Source organism: Callithrix jacchus, chromosome 19 (genome assembly GCF_049354715.1).
Source record: "Callithrix jacchus isolate 240 chromosome 19, calJac240_pri, whole genome shotgun sequence".
Classification (NCBI taxonomy): domain Eukaryota; kingdom Metazoa; phylum Chordata; class Mammalia; order Primates; family Cebidae; genus Callithrix; species Callithrix jacchus.
The window spans coordinates 38,293,782-38,313,640 of NC_133520.1; the positions used below are offsets into that span (position 1 = coordinate 38,293,782).

The 19,859-nt window shown below is 53.3% G+C and overlaps 2 protein-coding genes across 14 annotated transcripts in view; one reads left to right on the forward strand and one right to left on the reverse strand.

The window, feature by feature from the left end:
- Nucleotides 1-15,416: 15,416 nt before the first annotated feature.
- LOC128930207 (uncharacterized) lies at nucleotides 15,417-19,370 on the reverse strand. The gene is made up of 4 exons (XM_078356421.1): nucleotides 19,212-19,370; nucleotides 17,401-17,595; nucleotides 16,142-17,356; nucleotides 15,417-15,695 (listed from the first exon to the last, which is right to left on the reverse strand). Exons 1-4 carry the CDS (start codon nucleotides 19,368-19,370, stop codon nucleotides 15,645-15,647), a joined length of 1,620 nt encoding a protein of 539 aa, XP_078212547.1. The 3' UTR covers nucleotides 15,417-15,644.
- Nucleotides 16,733-19,859, forward strand: part of ZNF496 (zinc finger protein 496) — a 64,203-nt gene continuing 61,076 nt past the window's right edge. For 5 of the 13 annotated variants that reach the window (XR_013529903.1, XR_013529902.1, XR_013529904.1 and 2 more), the window contains exons 1-4: nucleotides 16,733-16,840; nucleotides 16,979-17,194; nucleotides 18,859-18,974; nucleotides 19,335-19,761. Coding sequence is in view for 9 of the 13 variants with exons in the window: in XM_054248401.2 (XP_054104376.1) it covers nucleotides 19,372-19,761 (390 nt within the window). In the remaining 4 variants the exon portion in view is untranslated. Of the gene's footprint in view, nucleotides 16,841-16,978; nucleotides 17,195-17,378; nucleotides 17,540-18,858; nucleotides 18,975-19,280; nucleotides 19,762-19,859 lie in introns of those variants that run through there. The other 8 variants (XM_078357078.1, XM_078357081.1, XR_013529905.1 and 5 more) reach the window with 6 other exon arrangements.

Below are 19,859 nucleotides of genomic sequence, written 5' to 3' on the forward strand. Positions count from 1 at the left end.
AGTCCAAGCCGAGCCATCAGTTGTCAGTTACACAGAAGCCTGAAAAGACCTCTCAAAAGGCCGATGTGAGGTTTTACATCTGCAGGAGTAATCAGGGAAGCTGCAAAGCTTGTGTCCTCAGGAATAACTGGCGGGTAATTATTTAACTATGCCTACAACTCAGTAGAATTCAGGCCTCTGTCATCCTTCTAACTCGGTGGACTATCATTACTTTGTTTTGTGTTTTGTTTTGAGACGGAGTCTTGCTCTGTCGCCCAGGCTGGAGTGCAGCGGCACCATCTCGGCTCACTGCAACCTCCTCCTCCTGGGTTCAAGTGATTCCCTTGCCTCAGCCTCGAGAGTACCTGAGATTACAGGCGCCTGCCAGCACGCCAGCTAATTTTTTGTATTTTTACTAGACACAAATGTTGGTTTCACTATGTTGGCCAAGCTGGTCTCAAACTCCTGACCTCATGATCTGTCTGCCTTGGCCTCCCAAAGTGCTGGGATGACAGGAAGGACCCACCCCGAGCAGTGGCCTTTCATTAGTTTTATGAGGGCAGCTTAGTTTTGAGGAAGGGTTATTATCATTGAAACCATAAACTAAATTTTTCCCAAAGTTAGCGTGGCATGTAACCGCCCAGTGGGTTCACCTTGCCGGCTTCACAGACAGAGCCGATTTATCTCGACAGAGGAATTGCAGTAGAGAAAGAGTGATTCTCACAGAGCCGGCTGTGCAGGAGCCTTGTTATATTACCACTCAAATCAGTCTCATCCAGCAATTGGGGATCAGAGTTTTTAAGGACAACTTGGTGGGTGAGGGGGGAGTGCTGATTGTTTAGGTAGAATTAAATCAGGGAACTGAGATCAGATGAGCCAGTCTATCGATCTGGGTGGTGCCCGCTGATCCATTAAGCGCAGGCAGGGTCTGCAAAATATCTCAAGCACTGAGCAGTTTAGGGAGGGTCCGAATCTTGTAGCCTCTAGCTGCATGACTTCTAAACTATAATTTCTGATCTTGCGATCTATCTGTTAATCCTACAAAGGCACTCCAGTCCCCAGGCAGGAAAGTTAATTTCCTCCCGAAGTTAGTTCAGCCTACATCCAGGAACCAACAGACAGAGGTCAGAAGCAAGATAGAGTTGGTTAGGTCAGGTCTCTTCTGCTGTCTCAGCTGCAGTTTTGCAAGGGTGGTTGCAATTTTGCATGGGCCAGGCCCATGCCCAGGAATGAGCCAAGCCAGCCAGCCTGTGAGGCTAAAAGCAGGATGGAGTGAGCTGTCAGATTCTCTCACTGTCTGCGCACTCATTGCGCCTGACGTGCTGCCAGGTGAAGAAAGCTGGGTGCTACACGTACCTATCTCCTGAGCCACATGAATTCTTTTAAAGATTGTTTTAATTGTTGTGTAGGTAATACATACGGTACCGCACCACAAACATGTAAACTGCAAAAATACAAGACATCTATATGCCTTGTGCACAGCTCGACTCTGTGTGAACAGAGCCACCATGGTATAAAAAAGTATGCCTCCAAAATATCTCAATATAAAGATGTATCTAGAAGGAAACAGTGATACATAAGCGCGCAATCATGTCTGTGTGCGGGTGTGTGTGGTGTGTGTGTGGGGGTGTGTGTGGTATATGTGTGGGTGTGGTGTGTGTGCGGGTGTGGTGTGGTGTGTGTGGGTGTGGTGTGTGTGCTGTGTGTGCTGGTATGTGTGCGGGTGTGGTGTGTGCTGGTGTGTATGTGTGTGGGTGTGTGTCTGAGTGGGGGTGTGTGGTATGTGTTCGGGTGTGTGGTGTGTGTGTGGGTGTGGTGTGTGGGGTGTGCAGGTGTGCGTGTGCAGGTGTGGTGTGTGGGGGTGTGTGGTGTGTGTGGGGGGTGTGGTGTGTGGGTGGGGGTGTGGTATGTGTTCGGGGGTGTGGTATGTGTGCGGGGTGTGTGCGGGTATGCGTGGTGTGTTCGGGTGTGTGTGTGGGTGTGGTGTGTGCGGGGTGTGTGGGTGTGCGTGTGATGTGCATGTGTGGTGTGTGCGGGTGCGGGTGTGCGTGGTGTGTGTGGTGTGTAGGAGGGTGTGCTGTGTGTGGTGGGTGTGGTGTATGCGGTGTGTGTGCGGGTGTGTGTGCAGGTGTGTGGTGGGTGTGTGGTGTGTGTACGTGTGTGGGGGTGTGGTATGTGTGCGGGTGTGTGCGGGCGTGTGCAGGTGTGTGTAGGCGTGTGCGGGTGTGTGCGGGTGTGTGTGGTGGATGTGGTGTGTGCGGGTGTGGGTGTGCAGGTGTGTGGTAGGTGTGTGGGGTGTGTGGTATGTGTGCAGGTGTGTGCGGGTGTGTGCACAGGTGTGTGGTGTGTGTACGGGTGTGGGGGGGTGTGCGGGCGTGTGCAGGCGTGTGTGTGGGTGTGTGCGGGTGTGTGTGGTATGTGTGCAGGCGTGTGCGGGTGTGTGCAGGCGTGTGCTGCGGTGCATCAACAATTAACAAACATGTACCGACGTTTTATGGTTTTCCTTCTCAGGACCAGCTCTAAACAAAGTCAGCAAGACGCAGGCCAACCAGCTGACCTCCTTCAGGAACCTCACACTCTTCAGTCCCAAATCAATGCACAGAAGGAAAAGAAATGAGGAGGAAAAAGGAGGAGGAGAAAGGAGCAGCAGCAAAGGAGGAGGAGGAACGCCCTGGACTTGCGTTGCCACCGGGTCACGGGCGAACCGTTCACGTGGGTGTGCAGAGAAGCGAACACATTCCACGAGAGGGCGCAGGAAACCGGCCTGACTTGCCCGGCTGAAACCCAACCTTGTACAGCTAAGAAAAAAACAGAACAGGCGCCGGGTGCCGGTGCGGGACCCAGGGGGCGCTGCTGCAGGCGGCGGGGGCCTGAGCGGCTGCGGGGCTGGGTGCCTCGGGCCGGGACCGCGGGAGCCAGGGCTTGGTGAGAGGCGCCGAGTGGGAGGAGTGCGGGGGGCACGAGGTGGGGGGACGGGGGGGGCGGAGTGAGGGGGCCGGGGTGCGGGGGGCGCGAGGTGGGGGGTGCGGAGTTGGGGGGCCGGTGGGTGCAGAGTGAATGAAGATGGAACACTCATAAACGGAATTAGTGCCCTTATAAGAGACTCCAGAGAGCTCCACCCACCCCCATCATAGAAAGACAGCCTTCGACTAGGCACGCTGATCCCGGCACTTTGGGAGGCTCAGGCGGGCGGATCACCTGAGGTCGGCAGTTGGCGACCAGTCTGACCAAAATGGAGAAACCCAGTCTCTACTAAAAATACAAAATTAGCCAGGCATTGTGGTGCATGTCTCTAATCCCAGCTACGCAGGAGGCTAAGGCAGGAGAATCGCTTGAACCCTGGAGGCAGAGGTTGCAGTGAGCTGAGATCGTACCATTGCACTCCAGCTTGAGAAACAAGAGCAAAACTCCATCTCCAAAAAAAGAAAGCAAGCCCTCTATGAAACAGGGAGTGGATCTATTTGATTATACCGGCACCTTGATTTGGGTTTTTTTTTTTTTTTTTTTTTTTTTTTTTTTTGAGCCACCGCGCCCGGCTCATTCGTTTCTTTTAAAAAGAAAAGTCAGGCCGGGCGCGGTGGCTCAAGCCTGTAATCCCAGCACTTTGGGAGGCCGAGGCGGGTGGATCACGAGGTTAACAGATCGAGACCATCCTTGTCAACATGGTGAAACCCCGTCTCTACTAAAAAAAGAAAAAATACAAAAAATTAGCCGGGCATGGTGGCGCGTAGTTGTAATCCCGGCTACTCGGGAGGCTGAGGCAGGAGAATTGCCTGAACCCAGGAGGCGGAGGTTGCAGTGAGCCAAGATCACGCCATTGCACTCCAGCCTGGGTAACAAGAGCGAAACTCCGTCTCAAAAAAAAAAAAAAGAAAAGTCAGTGTCTTGGTCTGTTGCCCAGGCTGGAGTGCAGTGGTGGGAACACAGCTCACTGGAGTCTTAAACTGGGCTCAGGCAGGTGCCACCAGCTAGTTGGTTTTTTTGTTTGTTTTGAGATGAAGTCTTGCTCTTTTCACCCAGGCTGAAATTCAGTGGTGTGATCTTGGCTCACTGGAACCTCCTCCTCCCAGGTTCAAGAAGCAATTCCCTGCCTCAGCCTCTTGAGTAACTGGGATTACAGGCACCTGCCACCACACCTGGCTAATTTTTGTATTTTTAGTAGAGACAGGGTTTCACCATCTTGGCCAGGCTGGTCTCAAACTCCCGACCTCATAATCCACTCGCCTCACTCTCCCAAAGTGCTGGAATTACAGGCGTGAGCCACTGTGCCTGGACTTGTTTTTTTCTTTTTAATGTTTATTGATACAGTCTTCCTATGTTGCCCAGACTGATCTCAAACTCTTGGTCTCAAGCAATCCTCTTGTCTTGGCCTCCCAGTGTTGGGATTACAGGTGTAAGCCACGACACCTGGCTCATTTATGTTTTATATACACCTTATAACCTGAAGCTAATTTTGTACAGTATTTTAAAGAACATGATATAACCATCACATGAGGTCAAGTGTGCAATTTTCTGCTTGTGGCATCATCTTGGCACTTGGCCAGTGAGCCAGCGGCCTGAACTTCTCTCTCCTGGCCTTGGGGCTGCAGTCTGCCCTTCTCAAATATGCTAACTGAACCCTGCTACCTGTTAAGATGCCCTTAGCCTGATGAGAACCCTTCACTAACACCTTGTCCTTTTTTGTTTGCTTTCAGAGACAGGGTTTTGCAGTGTTGCCCAGGCTAGATGCAGTGGTGCAATCATAGCTCACTGCAGCCTTAACTTCCTGAGTTCAAACAATCCTCTCAAGGCCAGACACAGTGGCTCATGACTGTAATCCCAGTACTTTGGGAGGCTGAGGCAGGTGAATCACTTGAGGTCAGGAGTTCAAAACCAGCCTGGCCAAAATAGCGAAACCTTATCTCTACTAAAAATGAAAAAATTAGCTGGGCATGGTGACATACACCTGTAGTCCCAGCTACTTAGGAGGCTGAGGCAGGAGAATTGCTTGAGCTCGGGAAGCAGACGTTGCAGTGAGCTGAGATTGTGCCACTGCACTCCAGCCTGGGTGACAGAGCAAGACTCTGTCTCGCCGGGCGCGGTGGCTCAAGCCTGTAATCCCAGCACTTTGGGAGGCCGAGGTGGGTGGATCACGAGGTCAAGAGATCGAGACCATCCTGGTCAGCATGGTGAAACCCGTCTCTACTAAAAATACAAAAAATTAGCTGGGCATGGTGGCGCGTGCCTGTAGTCCCAGCTACTTGGGAGGCTGAGGCAGGAGAATTGCCTGAACCCGGGAGGCGGAGGTTGCAGTGAGCCGAGATCGCGCCATTGCACTCCAGCCTGGGTAACAAGAGCGAAACTCTGTCTCAAAAAAAAAATTCTGTCTCAAAAAAAGAGAGTCCTCTGGAGTAGCTAGGAATCTAGATGTGAGCCACCAAGCCTAGCTAATTGTTTTATTAAGTTATTGATTTTTCATAGAGATGTGCCTAGGCTGGTCTTTAACTCCGGGGCTCAAATGATCTGCCTGCTTTGGCCTCCCAAAGTGCTGGGATTACAGGCATGAGCTACCATGCCTGGCCCACTTTGCTGTCTTGAGTCATTATAACATGTGACAGTGTTCATGAAAAAATCACGATGCTACTGATTAAAGAACAGTAAAGCAGATGTTATCCAAGTGGCCAATCAGGATAAGTACAGGGCCCCCCACAGTGATGCGTTACAGCAGCGAAGAGATTGCGCCCAACTCTGCACACAAGGAAAGGTGGACATCTATAGCCAAGGAGTGGGTGGGGGATGGGGTCAGCAGATAAAGTACTAAGAAGAGATTGTGCCCAACTCTGAACACAAGGAAAGGTGGAAATCTATAGCCAAGGAGCGGGGGGCGGGGGGGGCAGCAGATAAATTACTAAGAAGAGATTTCGCCCAACTCTGAACACAAGGAAAGGTGGAAATCTATAGCCAAGGAGTGGGTGGGGGGGTGTCAGCAGATAAATTACTAAGAAGAGATTGTGCCCAACTCTGCACATAAGGAAAGGTGGACATCTATAGCCAAGGAGCGGGTGGAGGGGGGTGGTCAGCAGATAAATTACTAAGAAGAGATTGTGCCCAACTCTGAACACAAGGAAAGGTGGACATCTATAGCCAAGGAGCGGCGGGGGGGTGGTCAGCAGATAAATTACTAAGAAGAAACACCACAGGTCGGGAAATTCTGGCCAAATTGGCCTAACAGGATTCTTGCTGAAGGCAGGCCATGGTGATCAGATAGCACATCACCGGAGGGATGATGGAGGATAAGGAACTCAATCAGATATCATGGTGATCAGTCCCAGTGGTGCAGGATTCTGACTAGACTGACAGCAGGATTAGACAATGCAGAGAGAAATACAGAAGCCCAAAAGCAGGACTTGAGGAGTTCGGGGAGCATGAGTAGAGTAACAGTCCAGCCTTTTTTTTTTTTTTTTGAGACAAAGTTTCCCTCTTATTGCCCAGGCTGGAGTGCCATGGTGTGATCTCAGCTCACTGCAACCTCTCTCCTGCCTCAGCCTCCCAAGTAGCTGGAATTACAGGCATCTGACACCACACCTGGCTAATTTTTTTTGTATTTTTAGTATAGATAAGGCTTTATCATGTTGGCCAGGCTGGTCTCGAACTCCTGACCTCAGGTGATACACCTGCCTCTACTTCCCAAAGAGCTGGGATTACAGGTGGAAGCACCATGCCCGGCCTAGTCCTGCCCTCATCTAACAGAATAGAGCAGGAATTATCAGAGCATGTGCCTTTTTTGGGGATTCGGGCAAAAAATCGTAAACTCCAGCCTGCAGAGTGAAAACCAAATTCTTTAGCTTGGTGTATGGTGGGGCCTCCAGGTCTTATCTCCCAGTCTGTCACATAGTTTCCTCCAAATAGTGTTTTCAAGAGGCTTGGCCAGGCACAGTGGCTCATGCCTGTAATCTCGGCACTTTGGGAGGTCGAGGTGGGCAGATTGCTTGAGGCCAGGAGTTTGAGACCAGCCTGGCTAACATGGCGAAACTCCATCTCTACTAAAATTACAAAAATTAGCCGCCCACAGTGGTGCATGCCTGTAATTCCAGCTACTTGGGAGGCTGAGGAATGAGAACTGCTTATACCCAGGAGGCAGAGGTTGCAATGAGCCGATTGCACCACTGCACTCCAGCCTGGGCAACAGAGTGAGGCTCTGTCACACACACACAAAAGAAGCTACCCGTTTGTGTACGTCTCCTGGATGCTTGTCCCTCTTTCAAGCTGGTGGATCTCAAGCCTGAAACAAACCTAAAAGTTGCCACTTTGGAGCCATCCCTGGCTGATGGCAGGGCAGGGAAGTGCAAAGCTAATGTGGGTCTGCTGAACTGCCCTACCAGTTCCATCTCAAATGCACGGTGCCCTCTTCACCCCCAGGCCTCCCCTCCTGGCTGTGAACACCTCTGTAGGGACTAAAGCTTCTTGTTCTTGGGGTTCAGAAGATGACACCCCAAAATGAAGACCTCAGTAGCAGCCTCAGAAGCAAGTTTTCTCTCTGATCTTCTGCCTTCCTGTTTCTGGCCCCTCATTTTCCCCTGAGGTCAAAAATAGAAACTAGAATTATTCTTCTCCAAAGTGAAACCAGAACCCCTTTTCCCTAAAGCCAGTCATTATAGCTAAAAACATTAATCTAACTTTCTCCCCACCTTTCTGTATAAAAACTGACCACAAATAAATCATCTGGGCTGGGCACAGGGGCTCACACCTGTAATCCCACCACTTTGGGAGGCTGAGGTGGATGGATCATGAGGTCAGGAGTTCAAGACTTACCTGGTCAAGATGGTGAACTCCATGTCTACTAAAAATACAAAAATTAGTTAGGAGTGGAGGCGTGCGCCTGTAGTACCAGCTACTAGAGAGGCTGAACCAGGAAAATTGCTTGAACCCAGGAGGCAGAGGTGGCAGGAAGCCGAGATCGCGCATTGCATTCCAGCCTGGGCAACAGAGCAAGACTCCATCTCTAAATGAATAAATAATCTGACCTACCTTCTTTGATTGTAGGTCATAAGACCCCCCCCCCACCATTCCATAGAGGGCCTGCTCTGTACCCAGAAGCAATGCTGCACAGGGAGACCAGGAAGAATCTAAACAGAGGCCCCACAGGGCTTCCTCACTCAGTCTGCTAGCATGAGGTGGGGCCCTTCTGCCCAGTCATTTGTCTGCATAGCTATCTACACGCTGTTCAACCACAGCATAAAAATGGACATTTTCCCTGTGTCTTTTGGTCTTCATTCTGAAGGCTTGAGTCATGTAAAACTATGATCAAATCACTCTGTATGCCTTTTCTACTATTCATCTGACTTTTGTGAGTTGATTTTCCAGCAGACCTTCAGAGGGCCATTCCCTTGGCTGCCACACTGTCTTGTTGGTGGGAGGGGACTTACCAGGGAGGCTTTCTGTTCCTCTCCCTGGAAGGTAACCACCCACCTCTTTGCATTACTGTCAGTCTCATTCATTTCACCTTCCTGTTCCACCCGTGGGGTTTTCAGGTCATCCAGAATAAGCCCCACTTGCTCACGCTTCAGTGAGCCCCTCATTTGATACCCAGCAAATGCCAAGTTGAATTAACTCAGAGGGAAAGAAATAAAGGCACTGAGGTCTGGTGGCAATTATCTCGATATTCCAGGAGACAACTGAACAAAAGGCTACCAGAATTCAAAAGAGCTGATGGGTCGGAGTTGGGGGACATTGTAAATTTTAACCAGTGAGGTGTGGGAACTAAAAGGCAGGGAAAAGCCAGTCATGGAGGTGCGCACCTGCAATCCCAGCTACTCGGGAAAATCCCGTGGGCCTGGGAGTTCAAGGCTACCTGGAATGTGGCAAGACCTCACTTCAAAAAAAAAGTGTTGGTGGGAAAAGCTGAAGGTGACAAGCTTCAAGCGTCAACACAGGGGTTCAGATTTGTCTACAAGATACTCAGTGTGAACAGACTGGTAACAATCATCACAAAACACGCAGAAAAGTAGGAAGGCAGCAAGTTTCCTACCCCCACTGTCAAGTCAGTGGGTGTAAGATGGTGCATGCACACAAGCCTCTGCTCAGTTCCAAGGGCTGCTGTCCTGACTGCCATGAAGCGAGTGGCCTGAAACAACAGTCAGAAATCAAGGCCTTGGCAGGGCCACGCTGTCCCCAAAGGCTCTGAGAATGGGTCCTTCCTTGCCTCCTCCTAGACTCTGGTGATTGGCAGCCGTCCATGGTGTTCCTGACCTTCTACACACCCCTCAAGTCTCTGTCTCTATCATCACATGGCCTCAAAGGGATACCAGTCACTGGACTTGGGGCCTACTCTAGCTCAGTCTGACATTTATTCAGTCAGATCTTAACTTGATTATATCTGCAAATATTCTGCTTCCAAATTAAGTTCACATTTTCAGGGACCAAAAGTTAGGACGGACGCAAACCTTGTTACCCATTATAAGACTTCCCTGACACTCCTATTTGCACATGCAGTGAACTGGGCCTGAAGGAATGAGGACGGAAGACTGGCAAAATTGAAAAAACAGCAGCTACTGAGTGCTAAGAAATTCCTGTAGCAGATCATGCTATGCTTATAAGATTTAGTGGCCTGGCACAGTGGCTCACACATGTAATCCCAAGACTTTGAGAGGCCAAGATGAGAGTATGCCTTGAACCCAAGAGCTCAAGACCAACCTGAGCAACACAGTGAGACCCCAGCTCTACAAAAAATGTTTTATTTATTTTTATTTTTAATTTTTTTTTAAGATGGAGTTTCGCTCTTGTTACCCAGGCTGGAGTGCAATGGCGCCATCTCGGCTCACCGCAACCTCCGCCTCCTGGGTTCAGGCAATTCTCCTGCCTCAGCCTCCTGAGTAGCTGGGATTACGGGCACGCGCCACCACGCCCAGCTAATTTTTTGTATTTTTAGTAGAGAAGGGGTTTCACCATGTTGACCTGGATGGTCTCGATCTCTTGACCTCGTGATCCACCTGCCTCGGCCTCCCAAAGTGCTGGGATTACAGGCTTAAGCCACCGCGCCTGGCCCCAAAAAATGTTTTAAAATTAGCAGGGCCTGGTGGCACATGCCTGTAATTCCAGATACTTGGGAGGCTGAGGTGGGAGGATTGCTGGAGTCCAGGATGTAGAGGCTATAGTGAGCTGTGCCTGCACCACTGCACTCCAGCTTAGGCAACAGAGAGAGATTGTGTCTCAGAGAAATAAATAAATACTTAGAGAAAGTTCTTGCAATGTTTGGAGCCTAGGGAGGAATTTAGAATACTTACTGTTGGAGCACAAATAATTGGCAGGTGGTGTTTGTATTAGGGTTGTCCAGAGAAACAGAACTGGCAGGACACAGGCAGAAGCAGAGAGACTAAGAGGGTATTCGGCATGAAACTGGCTTGGATAATTATAGAGACTGAGACATCCCATGATATCCAATCTGCAGGCTGGAGAACCGGGGAAGCTAGTGGTGCAATTCTCAGACCAAGGCTGAAGGCCTAAGAAACCAAAAGGCCGGGGCCGGGCGTGGTGGCTCATGCCTGTAATCCAAGCAGTTTGGAGGCCAAGGCAGGCGGATCACCTGAGGTCGGGAGTTCAAGACCAGCCTGACCAACATGGTAAAACCCTGTCTTTAAAAAAAAAAAATAGAAAGAAAGAAACCAAATGGCCGCTATCAGAGTATGAAGGTGCAGGAACCCAAAGCCCCAGTGTCTAAGGCCGGAGAAGATGGGTGCTGCAGCTCAGGAAGTAAAGAGACTTCCTCCTCCATCTGCCTTTTCTCTCTCTGGCATTCAGCACATTGGATGATGCCGGCCCACATCAGTGAGGGCAAATCTCCATTACTCAGTCTCATTCAAATACCAGTCTCTTTGGGAAACCCCCATAGACACACCTGGAATGACTGTTTTACCAGCTATCTGGTCATCCTTAGCCCTGTCATGTCGACACCTAAAATTAATTATTACAGTGTTTACTGGCAGAAGGGCAGACTACAATACACTAAAATGGGAGATGTCAAACACTATCAAGTTTAAAAGTTTATACGCAGCTAGGCCGGGCACGGTGGCTCAAGCCTGTAATCCTAGCACGTTGGGAGGCCGAGGTGGGTGGATCACGAGGTCAAGAGATCGAGACCATCCTGGTCAACATGGTGAAACCCCGTCTCTACTAAAAATGCAAAAATTAGCTGGGCACAGTGGCGCATGCCTGTAATCCCAGCTACTCAGGAGGCTGAGGCAGGAGAATTGCCTGAACCCAGGAGGCGGAGGTTGCAGTGAGCTGAGATCGCACCATTGCACTCCAGCCTGGGTAACAAGAGCGAAACTCCGTCTCAAAAAAAAAAAAAAAGTTTATACGTAACTAATGGAGGAGGAGGAAGGACTGTGATGAGCAGTCACCTGTGAACTGTCTTTAACTCTGCACTGGGTACAGAATATGTACTAGATTCTGTTTTATCCATTTGAGCCAGGTGTTGCATCAATGGTTTATGAATGGAAAAATTAACCTATCACCTCCCACTACTTAAGTAACACACACAGTAAGGCGACACAGATAGAATTTCCCCGCACCTGGGTCTGGCAGAGGGAAAATACCCGGGACAGCACGGCTTAAACTGCACCTTAGTGAGCAGGCTGGAGAGAGAGATGTTGAGGCCAGGAAGAAATCTGAGCTCTGAGCTGCAGTCAGGACACACATCAGGGTGCGGGATCCAGGATGAGGTCTCTGCTCTGAGATGGAATCAGGATATAGGTTAGGGTTCCTTTTTCTTCTCTTTTGGGATGGAGTCTCGCCCTGCCGCCCAGGCTGGAGTGCAGTGGCACGGTCTCGGCTCACGGCAACCTCAATTCTGCCTCAGCCTCCTGAGTAGCTGGCACTACAGGCGCCCGCCACCACGCCCAGCTAATTTCTGTATTTTTAGTAGAGACAGGGTTTCACCATATTGGCCAGGCTGTTCTCAAACTCCTGACCTTGTGATTTACTCACCTCAGCCTCCCAAAGTGCTGAGATTCCAGGCGTGAGCCACTGCACCCAGCCAATATGGTGAAATCTGTCTCTACTAAACCCAAGGTTAGGGCTTCTAGGCAGTATTGCACAGAAAAAAATAAATCTAAGACACATTGAGGCTGCCAGACTTCATATCAATTGGCAAATACTAGATGTCAAAGGTGACTTGAGTTTCAGAAAACGCCATGGAAAGAGCAAGGTGGCAGGAAGCCGAACGGAACTGACCGTTAGCTGTTTTGTTTGAGACACGGTCTCGCTCAGTCGCCCAGGCTGGAGTGCAGTGGCACAATCACAGCTCAACTCCTCAGCTCAAGCGATCTTCCTGCTTCAGCCTCCCAGGTAGCTGGGACTACAAGCGTATGCCACTTGCCCAGATGACTTTTAAGTGTTTTGTGGAGACAGCTTCTTGCTACATTGCCTAGGCTAGTCTCAAATTTCTGGACTCAAGCAATCCTCCTGCTCTGACCTCCCAAAGTTCTGGGATTATAGACATGCATGAGCCACCATGCCCAGCCAGATAGTTACTTTTTAAATTTTCCTAACTGTCAGGGCATACAAGGAATAGCTGGACATAAAATTCCAGAACTGTAAGGGTGTTTTCCCCCTTTACTAGATCATCCAAACCACTGTCCTACAGTACACAGGATCTGCATTTACTCACCCAAGAACCTTACCCAGTTGAGGCCTGCAGCAAACCCTTCTTTCCTGGAAGGCAAATTCCAAACTCTACTTAAGGCTCCAACTTCCTGGGATGGTGCTGAGAACTCGTCAGTAAAATGCAGATAATATATCCAGCAAATGAATGATTCAGCAAATGCTGAACAGACTGTACAAAGTATGCTTCCTCATCCCTCCCTCACTCAGACACACACACACACCTGTAACACTGGGTCCCTCACTCAGACACACACACACACACACACACACACACCTGTAACACTGGGTCCCTCAGCACTATCCCTTCCCCTCTCTTCCTCACTCAAACACACACACCCCTGTAACACTGGCTCCCTCACTCAGGCACAGACACAGACATAGACACATACACACGCCTACACACCTGTAACACTGGGTCCCTGACCACTATCCTTAAGGATTCAAAGCACTTGAGGAGCAAACAGCAAAGATCATGAAGGATCAAACTCACATTCATGGAAACATCTGCAGAACTGTAATGATCAGGGTGTTTCCCTCCTAAGAGAGTCAAAACCTCTCCAGGAGCGAAAGTGAGAAAATCTGCAAGGACTGAAAAGAGAACAGGTAGCCCTGCCTTTCATCAGGCTAAGGAGACAGACGAGTAACCTGCTGTGCTTTCGCAGGACACGGTTTCCCCCGAGGTCTTGTGGAAGTGGTGAAATGCCACAACACCCACTTGACAGAGGGACTCCTTCTTCTAACCAAGAATGTCCTAGACCCCTTGCTACACTCATTTGTGACTGGGGGAACTCAATAACTAAGCCACCCTTGCATCCTGACAGCTGATAAACCTCAGTGAACCCCAACTTTTCCCAAGCCCACCTCTAAACAACAACCAGTGCAGATCTGGCTCCCACTTCCCTGACATATGATCAATTATTAAAACCTCATGCTTCCATGTGGCCTCAGCAGCACGCACAGGCTGAGTACCCCAAGCAACTAGGCACTGGTGTGATAAGCCTGGTCTCTGCCTTGAGGTCCCCTTCTCGCCTTCCCCTGACTGTGACCCAGCAACATGCAGCATTAAAATCCCCTAGTACCTTTTGCTCGTGGTGTACCCCACCCTGACCCCCCAACATAGGTGCTCACCTACAGGTTCTCTCTCTTTCTTGGCTCCCCACCTGCACTTCGGAGCCCACTCCCTTCGCACTCCTCCAAGGCCCCTGCACCCCTGCAGTGCCGCCCTCTCCAGAGCCTTTGAGCATAATAAATCCTTTAATTGCATCTCATTCCTGGACTCTAATTGCTGCAGCCACCTGGGTTAAAAGATCCCACAAGAGAGACTTTCACATTTATATCACACCTGACATCCTCCCCCTCCTCCATCCTCCACCTGGAGCCAAACCTTGCAAAGACTTCTCCCCTGATCAAGCCAGGCTCCCGCCTCCTCTGGGTGCCCCCCCTCACTGCATCAAGACAATCAATCCGGTCATTTCAGCAAATCTGAATTTGTCAAGGTACAAGCTTGTCCCTGATGGTCTGGCTGAATAGGCATTAACGACCCAATGCTCAAGATTAGCTCCAAATACCAATGGTTGGGGTCTCCGCTTTATTTTCCTGACCATAGCATCCAATACACATTTCAAAGAAAGAGATGTCATCTCTTCAGTGATAAATCCGCCATTTTTAGAGGTACTTTCACTGGAGCCTCTGAGAGAGGGTTATGTCAGTCTACCTGCAGACCTCAAAGTGTTTTCTTGCTTTCAACAACAACAACAAAAAAAAGAGATGAACAGGCCTCTGTGACAGTTGAGAGGCTTCTATAGTGAGAAAATATAATCATGCAAAGCTCTTTCACCGAATAGCTTCTCACTAACCCCTTTCCACAGACCACAATAAGGGACCAGATCAGTGCCATTGCTGTCCATTCCCCTCTAAGTCTGTGTCCAACACAGTAAGAACTAGCACTTATTCCGAGGACTGTTCCTAAAGCACAGTTTATTGAGTATCTGCTACGCCCAGCTTACAAGAGCTTCTCGCACTGCAAAAAGCAACGGAGTCCCTGCTGCCTGGTTAGCGTGCAGGCTGTGGTTGGGGCCTGTGGGTTCTGACAGCTCCCAGAGAAGGCAGGTGCGGTTGGTCCAGTGATGGGTGGTGGGGCTTCACATATTGCACACTTGCATTTGTTGTAGTCCACACGCACGTTTTGAGGCACGATGGCCTCCACAGGGGGCCGACATCAGAGGGTGATAGCTGCCTACCTGCAAAGCCCTGGGCTTTAAGCCATACAGCACATTTCCCTGTGCACACTTCACTTTCGGGGTTATCCATCATTCACAGTTTCCTTTGCTACCGTCCATTCACCTTTCCACTCTGCAAGATGACTGTCTCCGGCCCTCTGCCTCCTGCTGTCACATTCCACCCGCTCTTATCCCTGTCAGCTAAGGGCCCTGTGTCACAGTCGGGGTTCTCCAGAGAAACAGAACAAATAACATATGGAGCAGGAAGAGGGAAGGGGGTGGGGGATATTGAGCTAGAGATCAATAGAGAGATGAGAGAGAGAGATTCTTTTCCTGCAAGGAACTGATGCGCTCTGTAGATTGCAAGGGCTTCTAAGTCCAAAATCCGCAGTGCAGGCTGCAGATCCAGAGTCGAGGCTGCCTCAAGTCCGCAGGCGGAGCTCCTTCCTCAGGAGACCGCGGGCTTTGCTCTTAGGGCCTTCAACAGATCTGATGGAGCCCACCCACGTTATGATGGGTAACCCGCTGCATTCAAAGACCACAGATTGAACGATTAATCACATCTAAAAAACAGCCTCACAGAAACAGCCTGACTGGTGTTTGAACAAAAACTGAGTACGATGGCAAGCCAAGATGGTTCATAAAATACAACGCCACACTCGCTCCTTATTTACTGGCATCAGGCTGTCATCTGGGGGACGATCACTGTTCACCACCAAGGGCTTCACTCCTTCGCTCGGTCCATCTCCTGCTCAGGTCGGAATGTGGACACTGACAAACCCGGGCTCGCAGAGACTCTGCCAGTCAAAAGCGATTACTCCCTCCAGCAGTGCAGAGGAGGCAGCGCCCACGGCCCTGAGATGAGAAGAGCAGCGGAGCTCAAGGAGCCTGTGCCTCAGTCCGACTACCTGGTCCCATTTTCCCAGCGGGGCCACTTTCTTTGGGAAAACTGACTTCCTTCTGCCTGCCCTGGAAAGGGGAGCCGAAGGAAATCGGAGCTGCGCGGGAGGTCCCCTCCGGAAGCCGGAGTAGGGGCGGTGGGAATCAGGCCTGCTCAGGGACCTGAGCACTTTCTCTCAAGCTCTGGAGCCTGAAAAATGAGCATGCCCCGGAGACGACCCACGTGAGAATCTGGGCTGCACTCAGCACAGGGGAGTGGCCAGCAGCCCTGTTTCGGGTGGGGTCCCCTAATTTCTGCTTGCCCCTCACTGCCACATAAGCTTGCCTCATCCCCTCCCTGCGCCCCTGTGCCCGGGGTCACCGTGGTCCTTCCCCGACCCCCACGCAGGGCCAGGACTCACGGCAGCCACTGTGCGCCCTTCCCAGGGTTGTCCCGTGCTCGGAGAGGCCTCCGGCTGCGCGGCCTTTCTCGGTCCCGGGACCCTGCACGTGGCGTCAGGCCCGGAAGGCGCGTCCCGCAGCCGCAGGAGGAGCTGGCGGCCCCGGCTTCGGCCGGGAATTCCCCCCCACTCTCCATCCCGCACCCCAGTTCCAGCTTTCAGCCTCAGCCGCGACTCCCGGTAGGCTGTTCCGGGCGTCCACCGGCCCGCGTGTCCTGGAAGCGCAGCAGACACGAGAAGAGCGGAGCAAACAGCCCCCGGGCTGCCCTTCCGGACCCGCGGCCGCCCCCGCAGCCCCCGCCCCGCCGCGCCTCGAAGCCTCGGCCTCCCGCCAGCCGCGCGCCTCCCCCTGGCGGGCCCGCGGGGAGGCCCGGGCGCGGCGACGTGGCTGACCCACAAAGCCCCCGGCCCGGCGGCCAGGCCTGGGCGCGCGCGGAGCGGGGCGGGCCGGGGGTGTCGGGTGTCACCCCCAGCGCACACCTCGGCCGGGGGGCGGGGGAGCGAACCAGTGAGATGCGGAGACCTCCCCGGTCCTAGAGCGGAGCAGGAAGTGTCCCAGGGGAGGGAGCCCGAGGGCTCCGGCCTTTCCTTTCCGCGGCGTCCGGCGGGCTCCGGCGGCGAACGGCCTGCGCCGCCCGCAAACAGGGACGTGCCGCGGCGGTGAGTGCACCCGGGCCCCGGGCCGGCCCCGCCCCGCCCTCCGCGGCCCGCGCCGGCCTCCGCGGCGCCGTCTCCGGGCCCGGACCCGGAGCTCGGGAAGGTGCGGGCGGCGGCCAAAGCAGCACGATTGTTTTTCAGGCGCCTCCCTTTGCCCCCGAGCCGAGCCGCGGCTTTCCGGATGAGCGAGAGACGCGGTGTGGACCCGCCGGGAGAGGAGCCGGGCGCCGGCGGAGACCCCGCCTCAGCAAGTCCGGCCGGCAGGGCGCGCTGGGAGGATGCGGAGGGCTGCGCTGGACTTCCGCCGCCGCGGGAGGGCTTTCGGGCGGGCGCCGCGAGGGAGCCGGAGGCTGTGAGGTGAGGAGCCGGGGCCGGCGGGGCGTGAGCGGGAGGAGGCGGAGCGCGGGGCCCTTCCCCGGCCGCGGCGACCGGCTCCTTCCCTTCTGCCGGTCCTGCCCGGTCCCTCCTCCGCCGGCGGCTGCGAGCGCGCTCCGCCCTGCGGGGCCCTCCTCCGACTCGCTAACGTTAGTTCATTCATCAGGCGTCTCCTCCGAGCCTCCCACGCGCCAGGTGCCGCCGTGACAAAGACGGACGCGGCCGTCTGGTCGGAGACGACCCGAGTGGAAGCCCGCCGCGGGAGCTGGCGGCCCGGGTGGGCGCCGGTGCGCGGGGGGCGGCCGCGAGTGGTCCCGGGCGCCGCAGGTGTGTGATGGGCGCCGCGGGGGCCGCCGAGCTGGGCGGGCGGGGCCGGAGCCTCCCTGGAAGGGAACCCGGGGAGGGGAGCGCGGTGAGGCGTCCAGCCTGCCGCCCCCACACGCGTTTCTGCACGGGCTGTGACTTCGGAAACCAGAGATTCCGAGGAGTGGGTTTTTCTGGAGCCACTCAGTTGTCCGGTAGCTGTTCTGGCATCACCTGCCTTCCTGTGACTTGGGGGTGAGGCCCGTGCCCCCTTCCCACCTGTGAGCTGTTGGAGGTTGAGACCCGCCACGCTGGACGACCTCATGCACTTGGGGGAGTGGCAGGCTCCTGGCAGTGCCCAAGGATCACGGAGGCCCGATGGCAGAGAAGGGCACTGTGAGTGTCCGCAGGTGCCTTTCCCGGCCCCGTGTTCTCAAGTGAGGATCGTGGACAGCAGCCAGGCACACTGGTGCTGATCTTTTGCCACCCTGCGTGTGTCGGCACCTGTCTGCCCCACAGCTGGGAGGTGTGGGCATCCCTGAGCCCCACGGGGGAGCTGTGCTAGCTGCAGTGTCTGGGGGTTCGATGAGGGCTGAGCTATGTGGTGACCGACCGGCTCTTAAAGAAGGGTGTGCCATTGCCTGGAAGGTGGTTTGAGGATGGCAAGGATAGAGAAGAGAGTGGAGGCGAGGTTGAAGTTCAAGGCATCTGAGTATGTGATGAAGGTGTAGGTGTTCTGAGATGCTCCAGAGAGTTGGCGGAAGGCTTATATAAAACCAGCGAGTTCTTTTGTTTTGTTTTGTTTTTTCCGAGACGGAGTTTCGCTCTTGTTACCCAGGCTGGAGTGCAATGGCGCAATCTCGGCTCACCGCAACCTCTGCTTCCCGGGTTCAGGCAATTCTCCTGCCTCAGCCTTCTAAGTAGCTGGGATTACAGGCACGCACCACCATGCCCAGCTAATTTTTTGTATTTTTAGTAGAGACGGGGTTTCACCATTTTGACCAGGATGGTCTCGATCTCTTGACCTTGTGATCTACCCACCTCAGCCTCCCAAAGTGCTGGGATTACAGGCGTGAGCCACCGTGCCCGGCCACCAGCAAGATTTCTCAATGCCGTGTTGTGCCTCTCTGGTAAACTGCATGTGGCTGCCTCGTGTGATTTCCCTGTCTCTGGGCGTTTTCTTACCTCTGCTTCATCCCCTGCCTCCCATAGCAGGCTCTGCTGGGCAAACCTGATTCCAGCTGGGTTGTCCATCAGCCCTCCGCCACCAGCAGGGTGGATTTTCTATTCCTGGATGTGCTTTTGAAGGCTCATCCAGTGCATGTCTGTCTTTGTCTTCCCAGCTCTATTTGTAAAAGTCTTAAGAGCAAGCACAGTGACTTCAGCTCCAAACCTTCAAGATAGTGGCCTGCTTGGCCTGCCCATCTTGGGTCTCTCCAGGAGGACCCAGCCACTCAAGGTACCAGAGAGTCTTGATTACATCTGCATGTGGCGCTCTTGGTTTCCTGGGGTGCTCAAAACACCAGTGTCACGTTGAAATGCCACCACTTTTCTCTCAGATTTCCAGTCTTGTTCACCCAGTCACTGACTTACGGGAATCCACACTTAATGGTACTGTCAGGGGTGGGGAAGGGGAGGGCATCTTTCTGTCTGTGTCATGCTGTATGTAAAGCCCAGCCACACCAACACTCCCTACATTTCCCAGGGCTTCTCCAAAGGGCTGGTATCTGAGGGCGTTGACAGTTTCCTTGTCACTATCCCCCAGAAACGACCGCAGGATACCAGAACACTGAAGCCAGTGATTTCTGTTTGGAAATAGGGTCGTCTTCTGCTGCTGACCCCCATCAAATCCCATCATGCCCACAGCCCTGTGCCCCCGAGTCTTGGCTCCGAAGGAAAGTGAGGAGCCCAGGAAAATGAGGAGCCCACCGGGAGAGAACCCTAGCCCCCAGGGGGAGCTTCCCAGCCCCGAGTCCTCTCGGCGCCTCTTCCGCCGTTTCCGCTACCAGGAGGCGGCGGGCCCCCGGGAGGCTCTGCAACGCCTCTGGGACCTGTGCCGGGGCTGGCTGCGGCCAGAGAGGCACACCAAGGAGCAGATTCTGGAGCTGCTGGTGCTGGAGCAGTTCCTGGCCATCCTGCCCCGGGAGATCCAGAGCTGGGTGCGGGCCCAGGAGCCTGAGAGCGGGGAGCAGGCTGTGGCCGCAGTGGAGGCACTGGAACGGGAGCCCGGGAGACCCTGGCAGTGGGTGAGTAGAAGGCGTGGGGCTGGCGCCGGGAGAGAGCTGGTGCTCAGACACTTTGGCTGGTCCATGCGTCCGCATGGGGAGCAAGGAAGTTCCATCTA

Bases quoted from the DNA above. Each gene is read 5' to 3' on its own strand.
- LOC128930207 (XM_078356421.1), bottom strand. From the start codon at position 19,370: ATGGGATTTGATGGGGGTCAGCAGCAGAAGACGACCCTATTTCCAAAC. The intron at 17,596-19,211 runs GTAGGGAGTGTT...GTTCCCTTCCAG, and splicing joins TTGGAGAAGCCCTGGGAAAT to GGAGGCTCCGGCCCCGCCCG. The intron at 17,357-17,400 runs GTGGGAGGCTCG...AACTAACGTTAG, and splicing joins GTCACGGCGGCACCTGGCGC to CGAGTCGGAGGAGGGCCCCG.